The 27456-nt window shown below is 48.4% G+C and overlaps 3 protein-coding genes across 3 annotated transcripts; 2 read left to right on the top strand and 1 right to left on the bottom strand.

The window, feature by feature from the left end:
* The first annotated feature begins 661 nt into the window (after positions 1-661).
* Positions 662-11477, top strand: SMTNL2 (smoothelin like 2). The gene is made up of 8 exons (XM_054394268.1): positions 662-1030; positions 5056-5143; positions 6363-6593; positions 6692-6764; positions 7256-7426; positions 8496-8613; positions 9488-9639; positions 11129-11477. Exons 1-8 carry the CDS (start codon positions 662-664, stop codon positions 11253-11255), a joined length of 1329 nt encoding a protein of 442 aa, XP_054250243.1. The 3' UTR covers positions 11256-11477.
* A 4736-nt stretch (positions 11478-16213) lies between these two features.
* On the top strand, positions 16214-22199 carry TEKT1 (tektin 1). Its single transcript, XM_054394339.1, has 7 exons — positions 16214-16403; positions 16840-17005; positions 17259-17387; positions 17962-18105; positions 20275-20497; positions 21130-21326; positions 22040-22199. Exons 1-7 carry the CDS (start codon positions 16214-16216, stop codon positions 22197-22199), a joined length of 1209 nt encoding a protein of 402 aa, XP_054250314.1.
* A 668-nt stretch (positions 22200-22867) lies between these two features.
* Positions 22868-25633, bottom strand: FBXO39 (F-box protein 39). The gene is made up of 3 exons (XM_054394521.1): positions 24620-25633; positions 23715-23891; positions 22868-22996 (listed from the first exon to the last, which is right to left on the bottom strand). Exons 1-3 carry the CDS (start codon positions 25631-25633, stop codon positions 22868-22870), a joined length of 1320 nt encoding a protein of 439 aa, XP_054250496.1.
* Between the last annotated feature and the right edge of the window lie 1823 nt (positions 25634-27456).

Raw genomic sequence — 27456 nt, 5'->3', positions numbered from 1 at the left:
CCATCCCTGGAGGTGTTCAAGAAGCTGTAGACATGGTTCAGTGGTCATGGGAGTTGGGCTATGGTTGGATGATTTTAAAGGTCTTTTCCAACCTTGTTAATTCTGTGATGGGATCTGCTGGATAATTTGGCAGTTCAGTTCTCATTAATGCCCATGGAATCGCAGCCCACAGTGGGAAAATCTTGTGCTTGGGTGAGTGTGGCGTGTGTGTGTGTGCACCAGCTTGTGTGCACGAAGGGACGCATGAGCCTCCAGTACTCCTGTCTGCAGGTGTTGGTGTGCACACCTGTGTCCCGCAGCCCGCCGTGCCCGAGCCCTTGGCAGCTACGAACAAACCACTGCCCCCGCCCCTTCTCGCTCCCTCTACCACCGTTGCCTGCTGAAATTACATCTCCCCATTTAGAGGAGCAGAGGCTGCGCGGCCAGCCGCCCCTCTCCCCTTCTCTCCGGGCGCCCCACACCGGACTCTGCGGAGTTCTTTCTTCGCATCATGAGAGCGGGCCGGGGGCCAGCGGCAGCGGGGGCCACCCCGCACGGGGGCCGGCCTTAGGCACGCCGGGAGGCAGGGGGCGCCCTGCGGGGTGCCGACAGTGAGGCGGAGGGGAGCGGAGCGGGCGGCTGCCGCTAGCGGCTACCGATCAGCGCTCCCTGTGCAGCCACCATGGCCAGCGAGGTGGAGGACGTGGACAGCCGGGAGGCACAGACGGTCTGCGAGGCCCTGGGGCGCTACGAGGACACGCTGCGGGGCGCCGTGCGGGAGATCCATGTGGACATGCAGGTGTTCAAGCAAGGCGTAGGCCGGCAGGTGGAGGAGGTGCTGCGCCTCGCCAGCCCCCTGGCGCGCAGCGTCTCCGAGCTGCAGCAGGAGAACCGGCGGCTGCGGGCGCAGCTGGACCGCCTGTGTCGGCAGGTGGAGGCTCTGGCCCGCTCGGCCGGGCTGCCCCCGGAGTGGGCGGACGAGGCGACGTGGAGCTCTCCGGAGCGGGGCTTCTCCAGCCATGCCAAGCTAGCGGCCGCTGGCCGAAGCCAAGTAAGTGGTGGGCGCAAGGTGGGAAGCGGGGGCGAGAGTATGCTCGAGCTTCATGGGCAATGCCAGGCTCTGGCGGGCGTGGGAGAGCGTTTAGTGACTCGGGGAGCCGCTTTGACGGGGGAGGGCAGTGGACTTTTGGGAGGTGCTCTGAGAAAGGGTCTTAGCCCTGATACCGCCTTGAGACGTTCCTGATCATGGCATCGCTTGGGCAGACTGAGTTCTTTTTAGAGTAGTAGCAACCAGTCAGTTCCCTGTAATTAGAAGTAAGAGAAGCTGAGGCAGTCTCAGCTGTCAATATCCTTGTGTACATGAATATCTATGTATCCTTTCTGGAGCCGATTCAGAGGGCTCTGTGTGCCAGCCATGCCGTTTGCCAGTTGGCAGGCTCGCAGAGGAGAACAGCTCAGCAGATGGCAGGCAGTAAGATGTTTTCCTAGCATAGTGACTTAGCATCCTGCAGTGAGGCAGTTTTGCTGCATAACCACTGCCCCACAGGGATGCAAGCCCATCCGTGAAAGGTGGCCCTCCTGCAAGCTGTCTCCATGACCTAAACTGGCACAAAGATGTGTTCCTTCCAGTGGTGAAAGTCTTTCTGCAGCTTAGTGGAGCCTGGTAACTTGGAGCATGGAAATCCCAGTTAGTGGGAAGCTCATCCGACACTTGAGACTTTTTTAATCGCTATGAGTTGAGAGCTGCTGTGCAATGCTTGACACCAGGAGGTGGCAACCAGACACTACATCACGATTCCATCACTTAACACTGTGTGACGCTAGGAACTTGGCTTTCATAGGTGGCAGCCGATTTCATGTAATCTTGATTAAGCTCTTTTAAGAGGTCTTTAATACTGTTGGAGAATGGGAAGCTGCTTTATGGTGGAGAAATAGAAGCTTGGGAATGAAATTCCCTCAAAGTTAAAGCAGTGTGAATGAGCAGAGTCTGTATTGCATCCCAGCTCTCTGGCTCAAGAAGGGGGGCAGAGGGTTTCCCCCAGCTAGGCAGGTGAAAAGGTAAAGCTGCTGCTCAACGCATTGTGCCATGGCAACTGCTGCCTCTTTCCCCATGTGGCAAGGGTGAGCAGCACACAGAGCCTTGAAATCCATTCCTTTCTGTTACCTGGAGCCATCCACATGTTTGAGTTGCAAGGAACAGAAGTGTCATGGAGAAGACAAGGAGGTGTTGTCCCTCACACCATCTCCACTGCTTCCATCACAGTGTTCACTTCATACCCAATGAAAAGTCTTGGTTATGGCAACATCTAGCTTTAGGCATCTGCCTGTGTTAAGGTACAGAATGAGCTTCTGTTTGGATTGGAACCTTGCCACTGTGCTTTGAGGGTTCAGAGAAGATCACTTAAGTACTGACAGTTCTTCAGTGCCCTCCCAACAATTTTCTGCGGAAGGCTGGACAAATTCCCAAGTCAGCATAGCTGACCTAGAAGGAATTTCAGTACTGAGAACCATGGGAGATGCAGACAGAAAGATGAGATGCAGTGAAAAGAGAAGTTTGTGGGTAAGGCACTGACCTGACTGCTCAAATGGGTTTCCTCAGTTCCCTCAGGGTCCCCTTGCAATCTGTGGTTATATGACCACTGTGTGTGTTTGGAGAGAAACCAGCACCTGTGCTAAAACACTTGCAAATCAAGATGCAGCCTTTTGCTTCTGAAAAGATAAATTGGTTGGGTTCCTTTTTGCTATGTGAGCAATGCAGTCTTGATCCCAACAAAAGGGATTGAGTGCAGGTTGCGTAGGAACACATCCTTCTCTCCAGAGAAGGAGATTCCATAACCTCTCTGGGCAGCCTCTTCCAGTGCCCTGCATCCCTCACAGTGCAGAAGTTCCTCCTCATGTTGAGGTAGAACCTCCTGTGCTGTAGTTTATATCCATTGCCCTTTGTCCTATCCCAGGGTGCAACTTACTATGCTCTTATGCTTCCTGCAAGTGTGCTTTTTGATCCTTGGTCCTTGTCCAGATTTTTGTTGTTGTTTTTTGCTTTGTTGTAATTCACTGTAACAAAGCCCTGGCCACCTGCTGAAGTTGCCAAGATGGAATTTTTCTCTGGGGTCTGTTTTTCTCCCGGGTCTGTTTTTATCCAGCCTTGCTTCAAAAATGGTTCTGTGGAAAGTGTTTCTATTGTTTTTTTCGATTACCCCGAGTGCAAATGCTTTCCTGATGTGCTGATGGTGTTCAGGGCTTTCTCTTGAAGCTGCAGGGTTAGCTGCAGGTAGAGAATATTTGTGTGCTGATGGGCAGCAGCTCTCTAGTAGAAGGCTTAAGGTGTGAATGTGGTGCAGCTCTTGCTGGCCTCTTGCAGCCTTGTATGCCTTTCCCCACACACTTCATCATTCCCCATTGCATCAATGATCTCTTTCTATGCAAGGAGCAGAGCGTCAGCTCCTTGCCTTGCAGCACTCAGTGGTGACTTTGCAGTTCACCAAAGCAAAGCTTCAGTTTCATCTGGCATGGGTGACAAGAGAGGGAGGTTCCTCTCACAGATAAACAGCATCTCTAGAGCCAAAGATTTTCTCATGACCCTTTTGCTAGCTGGTGCTGTTATGGAAGACTTTGGATGATGAGATCTCTCATTTGAGAGAGAGGAAGCTCATTTGGCTGTCATTTCCCTAGCGCTTGGCCTTGTTGCAGGCAAAAGCTTGAAGGTGCAACAGAAGTGTACCTTAGAGGCTCAGAGAGGAAATAAAAGTTCTATTTCTTTTCTTCCTAGTCTCTTGCTCTGATGGTTAAACTCCTTTTTACTCCTTTTTTTTTTCCCTGCATGCGTGTTTTTTAACTGCTGGGTTATGATACTTGCCTGCTTTATAGCAGCTTCCAGTTATGGATCCCCCAAAGTCTAACTTCTTTGCAGTGAGGGAGGAATTCCAGCAGCCCTACAAGCATGGAGTTATCATTCTCCATTACATGGAGACTGCTGAGCCACAGAGAGATCAGTTCTAAGAGCAAGCCTAAGACATGCAAAATATTAGCCCTCACTTTCTTCTCTTCAGCTTCACCACCTCCTCCTCTAGTTGGTGTTAGATGAGTTGTACTCAGGAGTACTTCTCATTATTGAGCACAGATTAGTACTTGGCCCTCTGCTGTGTAGCCAGCACTGACAGAGGATTGGTACTGCACCTGGATGTGGCAGAATGTTGGCATCCCCAAACAGAGTGGGATTTTAAAGTGCTGTAACCTGACACCACTGAGGCAGGGCAGAATCTCATCCCAGATGCTGCCAGGGTTTTCTCAGCACGTGGGTTTTCCCTGTCCATGGGGTCAGTTTCTGCCCCAGCACTGCTAGCCATAAAGCAAAGCAGGACCTCCTCCCCACAGCAGGAAGCCAGTGCATTGTGTAAGATGCTGCAAGGTGCTGCACAACCTTCACAGTGACCTCTTTATTACACTGTTTTGCTTGCCTCCAACCCCTAGCTCATAAAGTAGATTCATGGCTACACTCTGCACAGGTGTTTGGCACGTTCAGGTGGTAATGGGTGACACAAACAGCTCTGACTGTGCCACAGGAGCATTGCAGCTCTGGATATGGGCAGTAATTGTTGACTGGGATCTCAATTACACCCTTAGGTCAGAAGGGATCCTCTCCAGCCTTTCTGTAGGATCATAACTTATTTGATGTGATGCTTTTACAGTGTTTTATGGGAATGTCATTTTTTTCTCTGCAGCAAACAGAAACAAACAAACAAAAAGCAAAGCATTAAGCAGTCTCCATCAGTCTCTCCCCTGTGTAGCCTTCTGTTTATCACCTTCACAGTGGATGGTGATAAATTGATCTAACAAAAAGGAAGACCCCTCCTAGATACTAAGGTCCATGAGGACAAGCCTGTGAACCCTGATACAAATTCTGCATTGTCAGTGCTCAGTTTGCAGGTTTGCCTTTTGGACTGGATAATTGTTCCCTCCTTGTGTGGTGGTGACTGGCACAAGGAAGCCCTGCTCGTGGCCCTGGGCAGGTGTTTCTGGATGCTGTTCTAACTTTTGCTGCTGTTTGACATTCAGCTGCTGTGTCTGTTCTGACAGAGTGTAGACCTGGATGACCACCACAAACCTGAGTTTAGAAGAGTGTTTAGCTCTTCCATCATTGAAAATGGGCACCAGTCTTCATCAGGTAGGAAACAGAGCATGAAATGAAGCAGCACTGCTTGTAAAATACCTGCTACAGGCAGTCACAGAGCCAGCCTCACGTGTGGGAAGCACTGAAAGCTGCTGTGGTTTCAGCATGGCCATTGTGCTGTGGTTTCAGCATTGCCATTGTGCTGTGGCCATGCTTATTTCCTAATGAGGAGAGTTAGCTCACAAACTTGAACTCTCTTGTCCAGCTTGGACTCTGGTGTTCCATAAATTAGAGACCATTACTGTCACATTAGCTTGAGGCAGTAGTGATGATAAGGCCTTCTATTCTGAGTGGCATCTTAGCTTTGCATCCCAAAACATTCTGGAGATCATCTGCCCACTTCCATCACCTTTCAGTGAAGGAAGGACTCCCTGTCTCCAGTTTAGAGAAGGCTGAGGCACATGGCCTTCCAGAAACCCTTGGAAAGAACAGGGATGCTGACTCCTAGCCCACAGCAGGAGACTGGGGCAGGAAGGAAGAGGAAGGAACTTAACAAATGCAGAAGCTAAGTAATTAATCACAGAATCATAGAATGGTGTTTGGGTTGGAAGGGACATCCAGAGCTCATCCAGTCCAACTCCCCTGCAGTCAGCAGGGACATCCTCCACTAGCTCAGGTTGCCCAGAGCCCTGTCAAGCCTGATCTTGAATGTCTTCAGGGATGGGGCCTCAACCACCTCCCTGGGCAACCTGTTGCAGTGTTCCAGCACCCTCATGGTGCTGAACTTGTTCCTAACATCCAATCTAAATCTGCTCTGCTCTCATTTCAAACTATTGCCCCTGTCCTGTAACTGTGGGTCTTTACAAAAAGTCCCTCTGCAGCCTTCTTGTAGCCCCTTCAGGCACTGGAAGGCTGCTATTAGGTCTCCCTGGAGCCTTTTCTTCTCCAGGCTGAACACTTCCAGTTCCCTCAGCCTGTCCTCATAGCAGAGGTGTTCCAGTCCCCTGATCATTTTTGTGGCCCTCCTCTGGACCCACTCCATCAGGTCCATGTCCCTCCTGTGCTGAGGGCTGCAGCTGTCCTTGCTGATTGCTGCAAGAGAGGTCTGATCACTGCAAGCATCACTCACACTAGGACTGGTTCTGCAGTGTGCTGTAAGGGGTTGGAACCATTCCAAAGATTTGTAAAACGAAGTTGTTGCATGGAAATTGCTTTGTAGCTTTGTTACAGACCTGCAAATCAGTTTACCTCCTCTGTCCTTTTTATTCACTAGGTCAGGCCAAAGTCTCCCAGGAACTGACCTCTTCTCACATGTCAGACTCCTGCCTTGAAGCCCACGCCCCTGCAGTCAGCTTACAGATGCCTCACCTTCCTGTTACTGCAGTCACCAGGACATCAGAGAGGTTTTCAGGAGAGACTACAGGAGCAGCTAATGTGGCTGCTGGCCTGCTGGGACAGAGCAAGGACAAAAATGCAATGGCAGTGAAAACCTCCAACCAGTCAGGTAAAAAAGACAAAAACCATTTGTTTGCTGAACCTCCCTGGGCAGCCTGTTCCAGAGCCTGCCCTGATGCATCTTGCTGCTCTTGTTTTGTCCTACAGAGAACAATTCTGTCACCAAGTGTGCCTCAGCTGTGAGCTATGGGACAGGCAGTGGCAGCCAGCCCAGTGAAAGGTAAGGAACTTCTCTTGGCCTTTTGGTAACCCACTGTGGCCAGTATAGCCTCAAGGGACAGGTGTGCTGCTGGCCTAGAGAACAGGTGAGTCCCAGATGCTGTATTTTAAGCTCTTTAAAGGCTGTAAGCTTTTCTGAGGGCTAACTGGAACAGAGGTGGCATAAAAATCCCCTGGAGAGCAGTTTCAGGCAGCCCTAGTTGTGGATTTCAGCATTGTTGCAGTGTGGGTCAGTAAAACTCTGTGCCCAGGGTGGAATTTTGTTAAGAGCAAGCTGTCAGGTCCTTGTAAAACACTTTTTAAACTGCTCAGCTGTGTTGAAAGTTGTACTTTGGGCTAATTTTTTTTGGAAACCAGCATATGGCTGCAGTCAAACATCCTTAGCATGCCCAGCCTAGAGTTGAGTTTGTAGATAAAATTCCATGCTGAGAAGGGAGGCTGCAGAGTTACTTTTTTGTTTCAGCACAGCCTTTTCTTGCTCTCTTTGCCCAGTGGCACTGACAGTCGCTGTGATGTGAGCCCCAGCTCTCGCTCCTCTCCCCCCGCTGCGCATCGACCAGTGGAACGGAGGAGGGAGCTGGTGCGGTCCCAGACGCTGCCGCGGATCACAGGAGCCCAGAGCAGGAAAGCTCTGTTTGAGAAGTTTGAGCAGGATGGTGGCAGGTGAGTCACAGCCTCCAGAGTGGCTCTGTCAGTGGGAAACTAATGTAGTCAGTTACTAGCAGCAGTGGAGAGCTGGCTGGGAGGGCTTCCTCGATGTAGGGTTTTGAGCTCAAGGACAGGATGAGGTCAGGCACAGCTTTGCTAACTTGACAGAGTGAGCCCTGGAAATTCACAGCTGCAGATGCCTCTGGCTTTGGAGTTCAGCTGAACAAGCAGGTGTCTCTGAGCAGGAAGGGCTTCTGTGAAAGCTGTCTTCTCCTTCATTTTAAGAGTCTGGGAATAACACAATCACAGCATGACAGACTAGCTCAGGTTGGAAGGGACCTCAGAGCTCATCTGCTCCATCCTCCCCACCATGGGCAGGGACACCTCTCAACTAGACTCAGCTGCTCAAGGTCTCATCCAGCCTGGCCTTGAACACCCCCAGGCAGGAGGCAGCCACAGCCTCCCTGAGCAGCTTATTCCAGAGTCTCACCACCCTCCTACTGAAGAACTTCTTCCTCAGCTCCAGTCTAACCCTGCTCTCCCTCAACTTCAAACCATTCCCCCTTGTCCTGTCTTTAGACACCCTCAGGAAAAGTCCCTCTGCAGCCTTCCTGTAGGATCCCTTCAGATATTGGAAGGCAGCTCTAAGGTCCCCCTGGAGCCTTCTCTTCTCCAGGCTGAACACCCCCAGCTCCCTCAATCTGTCCTAATATAGTAGAGGTGCTCCAGCCCTTGGATCATCTTTGTGACCCCTCTCTGGACTTGCTCCTACATCTCTGTGTCCTTATGATGGGGATATCAGAACTGGATGCAATATTTGAGGTGGGAAGGACCAAAAGCATGGACTGTTCCTTATGCCCCATAATGGGGTATGATTTAAACAGAATAGGGCTTGGAATCTTGGCTTTAGTGAAATGAAAATGAGTTTTTCTTGCAGAACCAAAAAATTGAAATTTCAGTAAAGTCTTTCTCAAAACACCACCTGGAAAGGGCCTGACCTGGTCAAGGTTGCACAGATGTTGCTGGCAAGTAGGTTGAAACTTTTCTAGAGTGTAATTTAATCTGATCTCTGTTCATTTTCCAGAGGAAAAGGAGAATCCAGAGCTAAGCTGAAGAGGTCACAGAGTTTTGGGGTTGCCAGTGCTAGCAGCATCAAACAAATTCTGTTGGACTGGTGCCGCTCAAAAACCCTGGGATACAAGGTGAAGCCATGCTACAGCCTTCAGCTCTCTCTTTCTTCAGGAGAATGTGCAAGTAAAACATTCTTAAAAAGTGAATGTCAAAACATGCCAGACATTGACTTAACTTCCTCGAGGTCCTCAGGTTTGATGCAGGTAGCACAAATGTCATGGTTTGCATGGGCAGCCCTTCGAGACAGCGACAGCAGGAGTGAGGTGCTGGGCGTGTGTCAGAGCAGTGCCTTGGTGGTGGTCTTTGTGATCAGAGACAGCTGCCCATCACTCCAGTGCTTTTTTCATGGTTTTGGCTAGGAGGCCTAGAGCAAGAGGTGACCCAGTAATGTTTTTCCTGTGCAAGAATCACAGAATCATTCAGGTTAGACAAGCCCCTCAGGGATCACCAAGTCCAACCCAGAACCCTGCTCTATGAAGCTCATCCCTAAACCATATCCCCAAGCACCACATCCAAACCACCTTTAAACACATCCAGGGTTGGGGACTCAACCACCTCCCTGGGCAGCACATTCCAGTGCCTGACCACTCTTTCTGTGGAAAATTTTCCTAATGTCCAGTCTCAAGCTGTGCCAGGGGAGGTTTAGGCTGGAGGTGAGGAGAAAGTTCTTCACAGAGAGAGTGGTTGGCCATTGGAATGTGCTGCCCAGGGAGGTGGTGGAGTCCCCATCCCTGGAGGTGTTCAAGAGGGGATTGGATGTGGCACTTGGTGCCATGGTTTAGATAGTCATGAGGTTTAGGGTGACAGGTTGGACTTGATGATCTTTGAGGTCTTTTCCAACCTTGTTGATTCTGTGACTCTGTGAAGAAGTCTTTTTAAGAGAGGATTTTCCTCCCTGTTCCCCCATGCTGCACTAACATGGTATTTTTGTTTTCACCCTGACAGCACATTGACCTGCAGAACTTCTCCTCAAGCTGGAATGATGGGATGGCATTCTGTGCTCTTGTGCATTCTTTCTTTCCTGAAGCTTTTGATTATAATAAGCTTGACCCAGCCAATCGCAAGCAGAACTTCGAGCTGGCCTTCACCATGGCTGAGTGAGTATTCAGTTAGGTCTCTGTGAAGTGCTCCTAGATCAGTGCAGCTGGGGCAGCACTGAGGAGTTCTGTAGTTTTTCCTTGTAGATCCTGGATCAGTAGCTTAGCTATCTCATCCCCCAAAAAAGATGATAAAGCTCTGCACAGAACAGGAGACTTGGCAGTCTAAAAAAAAAAAAAAAAATCAGGATTTTGTGGTGGTTTTAAGGCGATGCCTTTAATTTCACAGAGTTGGAGCAGAAAAGAATGTAAATCACAGCTGGATGTAAGAAAGCAAAATAAGGATTATTCTAAACACTCTCACTGGAGAGATAGAAACCTCTAAGATTCAGTGCTCAAACCAAAGTTCAGTCTCTCTGGTGTTTTCCTGCTGGGCAGCCCAGCAGGGTGCTTCTGCATTTTTCTGCTGTTTCTGTGCAGGAGCTAACACACCTGCACACTGACCTTGAAAGCTAAGTTCTAACAACCTCTCTGCTTCTTGTCTTTTCTTCCTTTTGCCAGGGGGCTCTGGAGAAGGCAGGGAAGGGGCAGACAGAGGGACAGCTTTCCTGGCTTTGGCCAGGAGGGTTTTGTGCTGTTTCTGTTAGTTGTACATATCTGTAAATGTTGTAAATCCTGTATATCACAGTCTCACAGTATATCAGAGGTTGTAAGGGACCTCAAGAGATCATCAGGTCCAACCCCTCTGCCAAAGCAGGATCACCTAGGATAGTCTGCACAGGAACACATCCAGGTGGGGTTTGAAAGTCTCCAGAGAAGGAGACTCCACAACCCTCCTGGGAAGCCTGTTCCAGGGCTCTGTCACCCTCACTGTAAAGAAGTTTCTCCTCCTGTCGAGGTGAAATCTTCTAGTTTGAACCCATTGTTCCTTGCCCTATGACTGTGAACCACCCAAAAGAGCCTGGCCCCCTCCTCCTGACACCCACCCCTCAGATATTGATAGACATTGATCAAATCCCCTCTCAGCCTTCTCTTCTCCAGACTAAACAGCCCCAGGGCTCTCAGTCTCTCTTCATAGGGGAGATGCTCAAGTCCCCTAAGCATCCTTGTGGCTCTCTGTTGGATTCCCTCCAGCAGGTCTCTGTCTCTCTTGAACTGGGGAGCCCAAAACTGGACACAGTATTGCAGGTGTGGTCTCACCAGGGCAGAGTAGAGAGGCAGAAGAACTTCCCTAGCCCTGCTGGACACCTTTCTTGATACATCCCAGGATCCCATTGGCTCCCTTGGCCCCAAGAGCACATATTTGTACATAGTCATTGCATTCCGTTGTAGACTGTAGTTTTTGCTTGTAAATACAGCCTCAATTGCTTCCAAACTGAGCTAGTCTGGTGGTGTTAATGTGGGAAGGGACTTGCAACCCACCACACTACAATGGATTTCCTGAGTGCCTCAGCAATGATGAAATCAGAGCAGCAAAGCAATCTTGGAAGCAGTTACAGGCCTTGGACTTAACTCCTGCTCTGCTGCCTCTGCCTCTCTGTTCCCACAGGAAGAAGGCTCACTGCGACCGCCTGATAGAAGTGGAGGATATGCTGCTGATGGGCCACAGGCCAGACCCCATGTGTGTCTTCACCTATGTCCAGTCTCTCTACAACCATCTACGACACTTTGAATGAAAGCTGCTGAGACCTCTCCAGGCAGAAGGGTCAAGGGCAGTGTCCTGGTGGGCAGAGAGGCGTTCTGCAAACCGAACAGTGTCGCTTCTTGCTTCTCACTATCCTTTGGCTTCCACCCAAGCTGCGTGGCTGACTGAAGTGTTGCTGAGCAGTGCCACGAAGTGTTGATCACCTCAGCATGGCAGTAAGACAGAAACACCTTTGCAAAAGACAGGAAAAAAAAAAAAAAACAAACCCCCAAACCCAACCCATAGGGAAAGGCAAAATGCTGTCATTTTGGTGCTGGTAGTAGTTTGGATTTTTCATATTTCTGTGTGTAAAGATCACAGGAAGCTAATTTGATGCTCATCTCTCTTTTTTTTCTTTATGCAGTGACAAGGAACTGCTACAGAAGTGTTCCCTTTTAAAATGCTGGTGACACTCCAGAATGTAGCACTTTCAGGGCCACTTGTCTGGTGAGCATAGCACAAAAGAAAGAAGAGATGGAGGAGTGAAATTCCATTTAGCAAACAGTAAGCTAACAGCAGTGCTGAAACTCAACCAGGAGGGAAACACTGCCTCTCCTCCAGCCCTGCCCTTGCACTCCAGCATATCTGCTTGCACAAACACCAGACAGACAATGCTCTGTTCTCAGAGCAAACTAAGAACATGGGCTCTGACTGGTGGGGCAAAAGCATTTGTCCACAATGGTCAAATCTAAAGCGACTTGCTTAAAAGCTCTGCTGATCCTCCACTGGCAGTCCTTGATCAGTTTCTTCATCATGAAGAACAGCAACAGCTGGAGCTGGTCTGTGTATGAGGCTGTGTGTTTGCATGGTTTGGGTTTCCAGCAAAGAGGGTAGCTAGCAAGGTACAAACTCCTCTGAACTATTAAAATCAAAGCTGTGCTGTGCTTTGACCTGGGCTCCAGGTGTAAGCAGCTCTCCAGAGTGGACAGGAATACATCTTTTAAGACCTGTTCAGTGCTCATGTTGACTGCAAGGTGGACAGGCAGTGTGATAGGCAAGTTTTGAAATGCCTCAACAACTTTCTGTTTTCAGTTAAATTAGCATTAAAACCACAGTAAAGGGACATAATTCTCCATTAACTGGACAAAAAGGCTTTGATTAATCAACAGAGCTTAGTTTTCACACTGAATGTTAAAACCAAAGATGCTAAACCAGCATGGTTTTTAAAAAGAGTATTTTTAAAGTCTTTTAAAATTAGATTTTTTTTCCCTAAGAATAGGGTCATAGGAAATAAAAACTGAAAGCTAGGAGCCCTCTGCTCATGCTGGAGAATGATTTTTAACCTGCATTTGTGCTTTTTGTAGATATTTATAAAGATGATTTTGGTTCTGTATTGGTGACCCTTTATAATAAAATCTGTCAAATGCTCTCCAGATTTACTGCTTCTTTTTAGAATGAACTGACAGATAACAAAGAAAATCAGTGAAAAGAATCCAAGGTTTTTGCTTAGAAGGTTTTTGTTCTAGTCTTGATGCTCTGTGCTCTAAATTTCAGTTTAAAAAAAAGTACAGAAGTTCAATGGCATTTGGAATAGGATTTTGGTTCAGCCTCCCTTTCCAGTGAGGTTTACTTCAGAACCCATGAACAAATGCATCAGTTTGTTAGCAGTCTCAGGAGGAGGAAAAAAAAAGAAAAAGAAAGAAAGGAAGAGAAAAAAACAACACAGCAAAACAAACAAATACCAAAAGAGTACAAGAGGAAAATATGTTCGCTGATGAAAGTCTGGATCTGCTATGAGGACAGGCTGAGGGAGCTGGGGTTGTTCAGCCTAGTAAGCTCCAGGGGACCTTAGAGCTCCCGTCCAATACCTGAAGGCTGGAGAGGGACTTTTCCTGGGGGTATCTAGAGACAGGACAAGGGGAAATGGTTTGAAGCTGAGGGAGAGCAGGATTAGACTGGAGCTGAGGAAGAAGTTCTTCAGTGTGAGACTCTGGAACAGGCTGCCCAGGGAGGTTGTGGATGCCTCCCTCGAGCAGCTGAGTCTAGTTGAGAGGTGTCCCTGCCCATGGTGGGGAGGTTGGAGCAGATGATCTCTGAGGTCCCTTCCAACTTGAGCCATTCTGTGATTCTATGAAGTTCTGTTTAAAGTGTGGCTAGGCTGTTGCTATTACACTGTCAAAATGTTTTGAAGGACTTTTAAATACCCAATATAAATGACTGATATTTGGTCAAGCTGGCAGAATCCTTGCTATAGCTAATCTCAGCTTTCATGCAGGTGGACAGAGGTTGGGTGGGCTGTTTGTGTTTGCCATACAACTGCCATTGCCTTCAGTTATTGATTTGTCTGGAATGGCCTTAATTTTGCAGAAGTGTACAGCTGTTGCTCCACCAACTGCTCTGTAAGGAGAAACTCACTGTGCTGGTGTCAGAAACACACTCTGCTTGTGTTGTGGAGAAGTACTGAGAGTGTGATGAGCAATCTGTCCACAGCTGGCAAGCAGGATACACATTTGCATTCTTACAGCAGAGTATTTTCACTGGCTAGCAGAGCCAAGTTCCACCCTAACTGCAACAAGAGAGGCTGTGTGCATCACGTTCTTTCCCAGTCCCAGCTCATGGCTGATTTTGCTGTGTGATGCGAGTGCCAGAGACACAGGTAAGTGCTCGGTCTCCTTAGGCTTGGTAGCGAGTAATTAAATAAAGCAAGGTCTAGACAGCAAAATTATTGCCAGTCCCCAGGGGAGCTGACATGCTCGCCAAGAGGATTTGCTCTCCTCCGGCTGCAGCTGTGCTTTAGGATGTTGTATGGGGAAGGTGCTGCTGTCTGCCACGTCCCCCCTAGAGCTACCTGCGCGGAACACAGCGGAAAGCGCTGCCAGGACCACGCCGCCGCTGCCACCTTGCGCGTACGACCAGTCCGGGTGGACAGCCGACTGCTCTCGGCCACAACCGATTGGCCCAGGAGACAGCCAATTGGCCGCGGCCACAGCCGATTGGCCAGGGAGACAGCCAATTGGCCGCCGCGGGTGGGCAGATGGCAGGGGCCGCCGCGGGTGTTGTGCCGCTGGCGGGAGGAGCCTGGCTGGGCCACGCCGGAGCGGGGGACGGTGGAATCGTGACTGCCTCGGGGTCATTTCCCCGCCTTGTAAATTGCTAAACGATGTCAGGAATTACCAACCCTTTTCATTCTTATGCCTTTCTGAATTTTCCTGGTCCTTGCCTCGGTTTTCCCGCTGTGGCTTGCTGAGCCGCACACTGTTAGCAGCTTCAGGAAGGCTGCAGTGATTTAACCGCTGGAAACCTCCCAGTTCACTGCCTCGGTAGCAGCATGTGTGATATCTGTATAATCCATTTTGAGCATTGTTCAGCCTCGGCATACTTAAGCTTTGCCTCGTGAATCGGGAGCCTGTTGAGTCTTTGTGGCCACAGCTTTCCAGCCCTTGCATCAGTTCATAGCTGTCATTCATTTTCCTTGCTTGCCTTGCACTTCATTCTCTGCTGCTTCTTCAATCTCTGAGGCCTTCTCCTCTCAGTTCTATGAGCCCTGTCTTCTGAAGCTTGTCTTTTTCCTTGGCTAACTCTGAACTACTTGCATTTTTCCCCAAGAGGTTGTTTCTCCAGCTGAACCCCTGGCTTGCTGCTTACATGGCAGCTGGCATGAGAGGCACTGTAGTTACCTCTTTTTATCACCACTAAGAGAATAGTTTGAAATTAAAGCTCATTAATTAGCTGCTTTCTAGCTGTCACTGCACTGTGTTTGCAGCCAACAATTGCAGATGCTTCCCACTTTTCTGTCTTGGACCAGCTCAACTTTTGACCAGCACAACCAGCAAGTATCACTGCACTCTTCTTTGAACCTTGTTGGGAGCTCTGAGCCCCCCTGCTCTGATCTAAACTACAGCAGGGCTATACAGAAGGGGCATAACTCTACCATCTGATGTCTCCTTCATTTCCTCTCTCTGTCTCTCAATTCCTTTCCCAGAAAAATAACATAGTTGTAACAAAGCTGGAGCATATTGCTAAGGATATTTTATGACTGATACTGGAGGTGCCTGGTTGCTTAACAAACCTTTCATTTGCTTTCACAATCCTTATGCATTTCTGCAACAAGTGCCTATGGCCAGAGCTGTGGGAACTCTCTCAATGAATGTACAAATAATAAATTTTTATTTCCAGACAGATTGTATCCGGGAATGGGTGAAAGGAGGCACAGCTGGCTTGTGTGTGCTGTGCTTCTTCCACCCGGTGCAGCAGCAGAAGGCTGCTGGAGGTGCCGTTGCTGTTCCCATAGCAACCGGTTTGTTTACCTTCCATGCTCTTCCGAGCCACCTCCTGCAAGATTTAGTCGCACATTTGAAAAAACAAAAAACAAAACCCAAACAAACTATGTGCTGCTGCTGCTGCTGCGGAGCTTAAGGCTGGAAGACAGCTGGGAGCAAACACCACCACCCCTCAGCGAAGGGGACTTGGATGTGACACTGCCTGAGTTTGACCCTGGAAGCAGTCCAGGCTAGGAGCAGCATCAGCTAAGAGGTGTGTGAGGGAGAAAAGGGCTTGTTTTAAGGGTACCTGTGCTGGAATTTGGGCAAAGATGTGCGTGGCTGTGGAGCAGCTGTCTGCAGGAGACTTTTGTATTTGTTCACTCTTGCTCAGTTTGTCCACTTAGTAATTTCATCCTTCCTCACAGGTCTCCTATTGCAACAGCCAATCTTGTAGTCTCAGTTCTACTTTCAAGCCTTTCACTCTCTCTCCTCTTCCCAAATTCTTCTCTTTCTTCATTCTCCCACTGTAAAATCTTTCCCTTACACCTTAACAAAGCCTTGGGAAGCCTTGACTCTTTTCATACCTTTGTAACTTTGCAGGTAAAAGGGGCAAGCATTTTTCTCACCTTCATGGATCTGCCTTCTCCTTTTCATGCTTCTGCAGGCAAATATATCATGCTGTTCCTCTTTTTAGGTTCCACATTCCAAGAACTGACCTGTGTTGCATCCAGAATCTTCCCAAAACTCAATGGCCAGACTGTTGCAAGCTCCACCCAAGTTTCACCCCTCAGAATGGGACCTTGCAAACCAGATGCAGCATGCCAGCACTGAGTCTCAGAAATGCAGGTCAGAGCGCACTGTAGCTGAGAGTCAGAGGCTGCTGGATGAAATAGAAAAGACAACTCAGAAAACCCAGAGTGATGTCAACAAGAAAATAGGTAACCCCATCTGATCTGCAGCTGTCCAGATGTGTTACCTGAGATAGATGCTTAAGATGGAGCTGTCAAGAGGTGGTTTTTAAGCTGTGTGATTAAGATGGAGTTAGAAAACCAGCGGGTGTTGAACAGGAATGTGTCCATGCCATGCTCCCCAGGCTCATGGAAAAAAGCAAAACAGTTACTTTTTTGTTGTTGTTTGTTCGTTTTAGGCAGATTCTTTGTTTTGTAACAACGAAATTATTAATCCAAAGCACACAGAAAGCTGTCCAAACCAAACTGACAGTTGCAAAACTGTCTCCACACAGCAGCCTACAGCACTACATGCACTCCACTATGGAGTAAGTCTATTTTTAGCCATAGGTAAGACCTGACCCACAGTGTTCTGGCATGTAAGAGGAGTTTGCATTAATACTTGCTTGCAATTTGAATTCTGCAGAACAGAGGCAGAAAGAAATAAAGTTCTGGAAGCAAGAATTAGATAACAAACTTGAACAAATTGTTCATGAGACAGAGGTACTGCTGACTTTCAAGACTAGGCTGGAGAAATCTTTGGAGAGCTGCAAAGAGCCACTCATGATTGCCCAGAAGTGTCTCCTGAACAGGTGAGATGACTGAAAAGAAAAGCATTCAGAGATTAAAAAAAAAAAATAGGTAATGGACCTTTAACAAATAATTAAAAAATAGCAAAATAAGGGCTTGCCTTTCTCTGCAGTTCAGCTTTAGGTCTGTAAAACTGGGGAACAAACCCATGGAAGAAAAACTTCCCTTGTGTCAAGGAAAAGCCTTCACTTTAGGAAGCTGGACTTCAATGTCTGCATTTGAACCATGTAACTGATGGCCTTTCCTCTTGTTTAGGCAGAGGCGAACTGGGATTGACTTGGTGCATGATGAAGTGGAACAGGAACTGGGGAAGGAAGTTGAGCTCCTCCAGGAGGTTATTGCATTGCTTGGACGTACATTGGAACAAACCAATGAGCAAATCAGGTGCAGAGGCAAAGAGCATAACTGAGCACTGATTAGCTGATAAGTAAGAGGACAGTCAGCCTGAGATGTTGTAGGGTCAGGCTGAGCACAGGTCCAAAGTAACTTTCATAGAATCCTAGAATGGGTCAGGTTGAAAGGGACCTCAGAGCTCATCTACTCCAACCTCCCTGCCACGGGCAGGGACACCTCTCAACTAGACTCAGCTGCTCAAGGCCTCATCCAGCCTGGCCCCTCCCCTCCAGGGAGGAGGCATCCACAGCCTCCCTTGGCAGCCTATTCCAGAGTCTCACCACCTTTGTACTGAAGAACTTTTTTCTCCACTCTAGCCCTGCTTTCCCTCAGCTTCAAACCATTCCCCCTTGTCCTGTCTCTAGACACCTTCAGGACAAGTCCCTCTGCAGCCTCCCTGTAGGACCCCTTCAGGTATTGGAAGGCTCTAGATTTTTGGACTTTGCAACCAACAGCTCATAGATGAAGAATATCATCACAGCATTTGTCTTACCTCAGGCATTCCTGTTAGGGACACCTGTGAGTCCTACACACTGGCTCAGACTCTGCTTGTTTCTCCCTCTAGGCTAAACCGTTCAGAGAAATACAGCCTGGAAATGGATCTGAAGGACAAGTTCACAGCTTTGATGATTGATGATTACTGTGCTAACCTGACAAACAACACTCCCAGTATCAGATACTCTGACAATGCAATGAGACCAGAAGGAAAGTAAGTGGTGATTTAGTTCAATGGACATCCAATCATTATACCCCTAGCATAAGGTGTTCCAGCAATCCCAAGATCCCACTCCAGCATGCAGCAGCAGGTTCTTCAGCTCACACCACATCCAGAATGTGTTGGCTGCTCCATGCAAATGATAATTGCAGCTTTATGTAGCCACCCAATGAAACCAGGAACCCTCTGAGGAACTGCCCAAACACCTGCCTGCAAGCCAATAGTGCACAAGTGTGAGTCTCTAGTGCTGGGGATGCAGCTGGGGGCTGGCTAGCTGCAGTTAAGTGACTGTGGTGATCTGTGTGAGAGAGTGAATGGTTTGTGTGGACAGTTACCTATTACTAACAGCTGAACTGCACTGCTAATAACAGCTTCATTAATCACAGAATCATAGAATTGCTTAGGTTGGAAGGGACCTCAGAGATCATCTACTCCAACCTCCCCACCATGGGCAGGGACACCTCTGAACTAGACTCAGCTGCTCAAGGCCTCAAACCTAGCCTGGAATACCCTGAGGGAGGAGGCAGCCACAGCCTCCCTGGGCAGCCTCTTCCAGCCTCATGAAAAGTCCCTCTGCAGCCTTCCTGTAGGATTGCTTTAGGTATTGGAAGGCAGCTCTAAGGCTCCCCAGAGTCTTATCTTCTCCAGGCTGAACACCCCCAGGTCCCTCAGCCTGTTTTAATATAGTAGAGGTGCTCCAGCCCTTGGATCATCTTTGTGGGCTCCTCTGGACCCACTCCAACAGCTCTGTGTCCTCCTTATGCTGGGATACCAGAACTGGACACAGTATTTGAGGTGGGGTCTCACAAGGGCAGAGTGAAGAGCCATAATCCCCTCTCGTGCCCTGTTGCCCACACTCCTCCTGATGCAGCCCCGCACATGATTTGCCTTCTGGGCTGAATTAGAGCACTGCTGGCTCCTGATGAGCTTCTCACAGCAAAAGGTATTCTAAGAAACATTGGTCATGCTCTGTGTTTCCCCCACAACTCAACCTGTCATTAGAAAAATGATAACAAAGTTGCTCTGTGACTTGTTTCCATCTTACCCTTGTCTGGAGTGTTTGCAACAGGAGAGGGTCTTTATTTTGTAACTGCAGCATTCCCAGCACAAGTGGCAATCCCTGGGACCTGCAGGCCACAGCTCTTTGTTTCACAGAGTGATGATTACAGAGCTGTGAAGTCACAGAGGCCCTGAAGCTGCCAGCCAAAAACTTTTCAGTTTGACTCTCTTTTCAGTTTGACTCTCTTTTCAGTTTGACTCTCTTTTCAGTTTGACTCTCTTTTCAGTTTGACTCTCTTTCCAGTTTGACTCTCTTTCCAGTTTGACTCTCTTTTCAGTTTGACTCTCTTTTCAGTTTGACTCTCTTTCCAGGTTTGACTCTCTTTTCAGTTTGACTCTCTTTTCAGTTTTGACTCTCTTTTCAGTTTGACTCTCTTTCCAGTTTGACTCTTTCCAGTTTGACTCTCTTTTCAGTTTTGACTCTTTTCAGTTTGACTCTCTTTTCAGTTTGACTCTCTTTTCAGTTTGACTCTCTTTTCAGTTTTGACTCTCTTTTCAGTTTGACTCTCTTTCCAGTTTGACTCTTTCCAGTTTGACTCTCTTTTCAGTTTTGACTCTTTTCAGTTTGACTCTCTTTTCAGTTTGACTCTCTTTTCAGTTTGACTCTCTTTTCAGTTTGACTCTTTTCAGTTTGACTCTCTTTTCAGTTTGACTCTCTTTTCAGTTTGACTCTCTTTTCAGTTTGACTCTCTTTTCAGTTTTGACTCTCTTTTCAGTTTGACTCTCTTTTCAGTTTGACTCTCTTTTCAGTTTTGACTCTCTTTTCAGTTTGACTCTCCAGTTTGACTCTCTTTTCAGTTTGACACTTTTCGGTTTGACTCTCTTTTCAGGTTTGACTCTCTTTTCAGGTTTGACTCTCTTTTCAGGTTTGACTCTCTTTTCAGTTTGACTCTCTTTTCGGTTTGACTCTCTTTTCAGGTTTGACTCTCTTTTCAGGTTTGACTCTCTTTTCAGTTTGACTCTTCAGTTTGACTCTCTTTTCAGTTTTGACTCTTTTCAGTTTGACTCTCTTTTCAGTTTGACTCTCTTTTCAGGTTTGACTCTCTTTTCAGTTTGACTCTCTTTTCAGGTTTGACTCTCTTTTCAGTTTGACTCTCTTTTCAGTTTTGTCAGCCTTGAGGACTGGGTGGATTTCTCCAACGTAAATGTTGAGAAGGCTGAGAAGCAGAGGAGCAATTCTCTGGCACTGAGGGCACTGATTGACAGCATCCTCTCCCAGACAGCCAGCGACCTGCGCAAGCAGCGCGAGGTGGTGAACACTGCCCTCACAAACAGGGTGAAGGAAGTCAAGGATGCAAAGCACAAGCTGGAGACACTGCTTGCAATGGTAAGGGATGGGCAGTGAAAGGGCAGCACCAGTGGGCTTGGATCATCTACCACTTTTCTCAGTCCTGTGGCTTAAGCTGCTTTGCTTCAATGTTTTCACCTTTGCAGTATTGGCAGCTCCTGCCACGTCTTGTTCCCCTCCCTGCCCCAAATCAGCTTGGATTTTGTTTTCTCAGCTCTGTGTGCTGAATTTGTGGAATGAGTCACTTGATGTAGGTGCTGCAGTAGGCATCAGTAAAGTTAGGGTTTCCCTTGTGAATTTTAAGCACATGGGACTCCTGTAAAACTGTCACAACTGTGATAACTACTGAAGAGAATCAAGGGCAATGCTCTCAAAATTTACTACATGACAGCTGAGTGTTAATAGGAGAAATGAATAGCTGAGCATAAATGTCCAGAACAGTCAGAACAGTGTCAGCTGCTTTCCAGTAAAGGAATCGCAATCCTGGCTGCCCTTTGTGAATAGAATCATAGAATAGAATCATAGACTCAGCCAGGTTGGAAGAGACCTCCAAGATCATCCAGTCCAACCTATCACCCAGCTGTATCCAATCAACTAGAAATACCCTTTGATGAAATAACATCTCAGCAGCAGGAGTGTGCCTGTGACTGCTATTGCTGCAACTGTTAAAGGTGCTGGATGAGACTGCCTCGCAGGAGAAGAACATTGCAGCCTTGAGGAAAGCAATTGCTGACAAAGAGGGACCTGCTAAAGTGGCTCACACCCGCTTGGAAGCTCGGAACTGCCGGCCCAACGTGGAGCTGTGTTACGACCCAGTGCAGCACAGGCTGACCAGTGAAGTCCAGGAGATCACACAAAACATTCAAAGGCAAGTGGAAATGATGGAAGAGGAGAAGCTGTTGTATAAACGACTGGGTTAATTGAATGAGTCAAAGTAACACTGACTCTCAGCTGTTTATAGATTCATGAACTCACAGAATGGTTTGGCTTGGAAGGGATCTTAAAGATCATCCAGTTCCAGCCCCCTGCCACAGGCAAGGACACCTTCCACCAGCCCAGGTTGCTCAAGGACTCATCCAACTCAGCCTTCAACACCTCCAGGGAGGGAGCCCCTGGGCAACCTGTTCCAGTGTCTCAATTCCCTCACTGTAAAGAATTTCTTCCTCATGTCCAGTCTAAATCTCCTCTCTTCCAGCTCAAAGCCATTGCCCATTGTCCTGTCACTACAAGCCCTTATGAAAAGTCCCCTCCTCAGGTACTGGAAGGCTGCTATAAGGTCTCCCCAGAGCCTTCTGCTGTCCAGGATGAACAGCCCTAACTCTCTCAGTCTATCCCCGCAGGGGAGGTGGTGCAGCCCTCTAATCATCTTCCTGGCCCTCCTCTGGACCCACTTCAGCAGCTCCATGTCCCTCTTATGGTCTCCCTGAAAGGCTGGGAACTACTTTTCCTTTAAAGGCAGGACACTTGAAGAGAAGCTGCATGGCTCTTCTCAGTCTGAATCCCTTTCCCTCTATTTTTCTCTCAGGAAAAGAATCTGTCTGTGTGCTGTCAGCTAAAGCCTCTCTGTATTTTCCCTGTTAGATTACAGGACACATTGGCAGAGGCTGAGACAGTGTTGAAAGGTCTGAGCCGCCGACAGCTTTCCTTGGAGGAGGAGATCCAGGTCAAGGAGAATTCCCTGTACATTGATGAAGTGCTCTGCATGCAAATGAGAGAGTCTGTTTGCATTAACAACTTCTGAAGGCATCATGTGGGAGCTGGTGTGTGCTGCAGAGAGCCAGCTCCTGCTGGAATCTTATTGACAAACCTCCAGAGTTAATTGGTTTGGCTCAATGCTCTCATGGTTCTAGTTGTGCAAAGTAATTAAAACCTAGCTGGTAATTACAGCTACCTGTTTCATAGCTATCTGTGCTCTAAAGTGGGTGGCACTGCTGATCTGCTGGAGGGTAGGAAGGCTCTGCAAAGGGGCCTGGACAGGCTGGATGGAGGGGCTGAGGGCAGTTGTATGAGGTGTAACAAGACCAAGTACCAACCATTTCCTCACCCCATGCCTCGGTTTCCCTGTTTGTAAAATGGAACCAAGGAGATGAGCTCCTTGGCAAGGTGTTGGAGGCTTTACCATGAGAAGTGGCTTTCTTTTTGCTAGAGATGCCTGGAAGAGTGGAAAAGGGCTCACTGCTTCCTTTGATTCTGGTGAAGAAAAACAAAGCAGGGGCAAGAATAAATGCTACTGGAGGCACAGGAGAACAGTTTTCAGTCCAACACTTTAATGCATGGAGTATAAAACTTTGCTGCACTGGTATCTCACTCTCAGAGGCACTGCTGCTAAGATTCAAATCCCTTTAATGCCCTCCAAAAGGCTCTGTTCATTGCCTGCAGACATCACTGGGTGTTCTCTCTGCCTGTGGTTTACTGCACTGTGTAGGTGGTGGCAAAATAATTAAGCTCTGAGTCAATCAGGTGTTTGAATTTCCTGTAGATAGCACACAGCAGCTGATCCTTCTCAGCGGCGTCTTGCTCGGCTGTGTAAATCTTGACCTGTGCATCAATGACAGTTGGGTCTCTTAGATATGTGGAACAGGCACAGCCCATTACAGCTCATGGCAAGAAGAAGCCTCTGTGAACAATGAGGGATCTAAAGAAGGCAAATTCCACAGGCTTGAATAAAATTTTGAGGTTTGACCCTGTTTTCACTCCAAACTGACTGAAAACGTCATCTCCTGACAACTTTTGGGAAGAGCAAGGTTCCTTTTACTCCCAAGTACTGATGCATCCCTGGGATCTGCACAGATCTGGGAGGATCTACTGAGTTCAGAATCTAGCACATCCAGTAGCATGACAGCATGGTTTGCACCAACTACAGCTATGGGTTGGCCCCAGCTCAACACAGCACCCTTAGGAGTCAGATGTGTTTGTATTATTTTGCAGTTCAGTGGGATCCAGCCCACCTGCCTCAAGTTAAGCACAGATGTAAGCACTGGGCTTGGGAAGTGACTGAGAACTAGAGGTGACAGAGAGCACTCAGTCTAGGAAGGACTTGCAGAATTGCTGAGGCTTCTTATTAAATTTCTATGGTATTCTGTACATGGCTAAGTAGGTTGGAAGCTGAGTGGTTCCCAGGCTCATTATAATGCTAAATAGAGGGAAAGTTGTTAACCAGTTCCATAAGTGACCATTCTATGGGCATGGGGACCTCACCTTTCTCTGGGCATTGCAGAAAGCAAGGGAACAGGAGTTTTGAGGCACAGAGGCTTACCTTTATGGTAGTCAAAATGCATTTCCCTTCTGCACGGTTTTGTAGCAGCCTCTCCATAAAGGTGACACTGAGATATGCCCAGACCTTCAGATATGACAACCTCTTGCATGCTAGGGTGAGCTGGAGCAGCTCTTCGTCCAGCAGCTCACAGTCATTGTTTAATTCCAGAGTTAATTTCTTGAAAGGGAAAGAACACTGTTGGTGCTGCTGCACACAGCCTGGGAGCACAGCAACTGGCATTCAACGAGGAGGACTCTCCCCATCTTACCCAAAGAAGTCAGCTAGGATCAGCTGCTCAAGGCCTCATCCAGCCTGGCCTTGAACACCCCCAGGGAGGAGGCATCCACAGCCTCCCTGGGCAGCCTATTCCAGAGTCTCACCACCCTCACACTGAAGAACTTCCTCAGCTCCAGTCTAACCCTGCTCTCCCTCAGCTTCAAACCATTCCCCCTTGGCCTGTCTCTAGACACCCTCAGGAAAAGTCCCTCTGCAGCCTTCCTGTAGGAAGGTATTGGAAGGGAGCTCTAAGGTGCCCCTGGAGTCTTTTCTTCTCCAGACTGAACAACCAGAAAAAGCCTAAATCTTTCTTACAAAAAATGATCTTTCCCTGCCTCAAAGGTTCTTTCTGCTTACAGATGGGATTACAACCACCAATATTTTGGGTGTTTTAGCTTTCTGAGGGCAACTTAAGATCAGCCTGCCAGTGAGAACTAGCATAATGGGGACTGTAATCAGACAAGGCTCATTACCTGAACTAGACCACAGCTGGAACACTGGAACAGCTCACTTAGGAAAATCACCCTTTGAACATTCCTATTGCTAAGTGCTGCTATGCAGAAGGCCGTTAGGATTCCTTTGCTTAGCTTTGGGATGCTGCAGTAAGGTAGCACTGTTGTGTCCCTTACCTCCAGAACACGCTGGTAGGCTGGGAGAAGGTTGGTGAGGGTAGGTCTCATTATCCACTCTGGGTCATTGCAATAGCAGCTCCGTAGACTGATGCTCCTAACTGGGATGTCTACCAGCAGGATCCTGGCCAGGTGATCATGCTTCAGGACTCTTTCAAAGAAGAAGTTCACGGTCATTTTTGGGGCACTCTTGGCCAGTTTTGCCCAGGACATTCCCCAGATCACTTGTCCGTGAGGGTCATGGATGTGACATTTGATATTCAAGGTGCGGAGGGAATGAGCGCTGCGCTCCTGCAGGATGTCCAGCAGCTCATCAGAGAGGCAGTTATAATTGAAAGACAGGATGACCAGGCCATGGAACTTGGACATGGTTTGGTGAAACAAGCTGCTCCTGTAGACATGAAGATGGAGACTGAAGAAATCCTCAATATTGAGTTTAGATATAAAGCTTCGATTTGTCATGCAGCTGAGAGAATTCAGCAGCTCACAGCCATTGTCCATGGTTGCTCTTGCTCCTTTTAAGTCAAGACACTCAAGGTGCTTGCTCATTCTTTTCAGGAAGGCAGCTAAGTGCTTGATGAACTGAGCCCTGGCCACACTCCTCCAGAAGTAGCGGTCTAACTCCAGGTGCCGGATGCTGAGGGACAGGAGGTGATGGTTACACTTACCCAAGTGTGACAGAAGATCTCTCATAATCACTTGAAATTTGTGGGTGAAGGCAGTACTGTAAGGATTTGGTAACTTGATCTCCAGGTGCTCCAGATACTTGCCAAATTTCTTGGCATAGAACAGTGCCCGCTGAACCTCCAGTATGTGTGCCCTCGATGGGCGGCTGTGGAACGTGATGGTTCTGCACCTCCAGAGGGATCCTGAGTGCATAACCCGGCTCCATTTCACACATACCAAGGCAGCCTGAGATCTGTCCTTGTCGTCCAACCAAGAGAAAATATTCCTCAGACACACATCAGGTAGATGAGCCCAGGAGCTCTGCTCAGGTTCACTGTTATCTTCCATTGAGAAGACAGCTTCTCCACTTCTCTTCTGGGTGTTGAGCCAAACTTAGATGGCAACAGCTGGGGGCAGATTTCTTGCCATTCCCAGCAGAAGAGCTGCCAGGCAAATGGATCAAAGTTTGCCTCTTGACTTTCAAACCCAACAATCCTTTCTTTGCCTCTGTACTCAAGCTGTCAGAGCCAAACAAGCTGTTGGCTCTAAACCATAGTCTAACCTATATGAAAAGAGAAAAAAAAGAGTGGAGAACAGTCACAGTACCAGCCCAGGGCACACCTTTTAACTTTTTTGGCCTTCAATCTAGCTAAACAGCAAAATGCTATCAAGAGCTAATAGAGCAGCCACAGCCCCTGGAAACTTTTGGCTAGCATCAGCTGTAAGTGATGGTTTGTGGTGTGTCTAAAAGTATTCTCTGCTTTGGGCTGTAGACATTTGAACAGTACTGTCAGTGCAAAGCTAGTGCCTGTTCTCATCTTCCTGGAGTACTGTTCCAAGACAATCATCTGAGGTTGTACCTGACATTAAGGTACAATCCCTGTTAGAGAGTAAGAAACATTAGAAGTTATTCCATCTGAGCAGGTCTGAGCAGGACGTTCAGTTGCGCTGCAACAGCCAGGCAGAAAGCTCGTGGCCCAGAGGAGCAACTGGGTAGCGGTAAAACACATGAGCAAACCACCACAATGCCAGAGTTACCAGTTCGAACCACTGTCAAGGCTGGACTCCCTGTGCACTTTTCCAGCTCTCATAGTCTCCCTCCAGAGTTCAGGACTCGATTTCCCTCCCTCTGAGCCTTCCCTCTGCCAAGTTCAGTGGTTACCATGGAGCAAAAGGGGTAACATTTGTGATGTCATGACAAATGAACTTATGCAAGAGCAAACAGCTATACTCACCCATGTTATAGCATGTGAATACAAAGAGGTACCAGCACCATCATGTAAAACACAGCTCTGAGGAACTTTCATAGAAAGTATAAGCCAGTGGTGGGACTCAGGAGGTGTCCTGCAGTGTGACTGGTTTGGCTTCCCCATGCCTCCAGGCCAAATCTTAGCAGTGGAGGTGTCTCCAGCTCTGAAGTGTCAGCTCCAAGTTTAACCTGGTGAGTGGCAAACAAGCCAAACCTTTGGAAAAAAACCAGAATTTGCTACAGCTGTTCCCAGAACGAAACGTTAGGTGGAAGTGTTTCAAAGACAAATGGTTTGCAGGTCTTCGTTTCCTCTGGGGTAGGATAAGAAAACCCCACGAAGTGAAAAAATGCTTTGCAACCCAAACAAGCCACAGTTTGCACTTGGCCTTTCTTTGCTGCCTGGTTTGCCACAGCGAGTGATATGCCAGACTGCTTCCAGTGCAAGCTGTGCAGTCACAGCAGCTGTCTCTGCCAGGCAATGGATCTCTAGACCATAGGGTCGCAAAAGCACTAAACCGGCGGGGGGGCAGGGAGGAGCTGCAGTGCGGCCGTGCTCGGGCAGCAGTCGCCATCAGCATCTCTACAGCAGGCACAACTGTGCTGCCGCCGCCTGTCCCCGCTTCGTCCCCGGCCCCAGGCGCCACCGCAGGCAGAGCAGCCCAATCGCTCCGCCGGCGCAACAGCCGCACCTCCTGCGCAGGCGCGAAGCCGCATAACAGCCGCCGCGCATGCAGCGGCGCAGCCAATAAGAATGAGCTACGGCAGCAGCATGGCCAATGGGACTGGACCGCGGCAGCGGCGCCAATCCGGCCAGCCGGGGTGGGCGGGGTGTCGTTTAAACGCGGCGGCAGTGGCAGGGGTAGTGGCAGCGCGAGAAGGCTTTTGGCTGCAGTGGCTGCGCCTGGTTCCGTTCGTTGCTGTG

This window comes from Indicator indicator, chromosome 30 (assembly GCF_027791375.1).
Source record: "Indicator indicator isolate 239-I01 chromosome 30, UM_Iind_1.1, whole genome shotgun sequence".
NCBI lineage: Eukaryota > Metazoa > Chordata > Aves > Piciformes > Indicatoridae > Indicator > Indicator indicator.
Note: the sequence above shows the minus strand (reverse complement) of the source record. Positions and strands in the feature narration are given on the sequence as shown.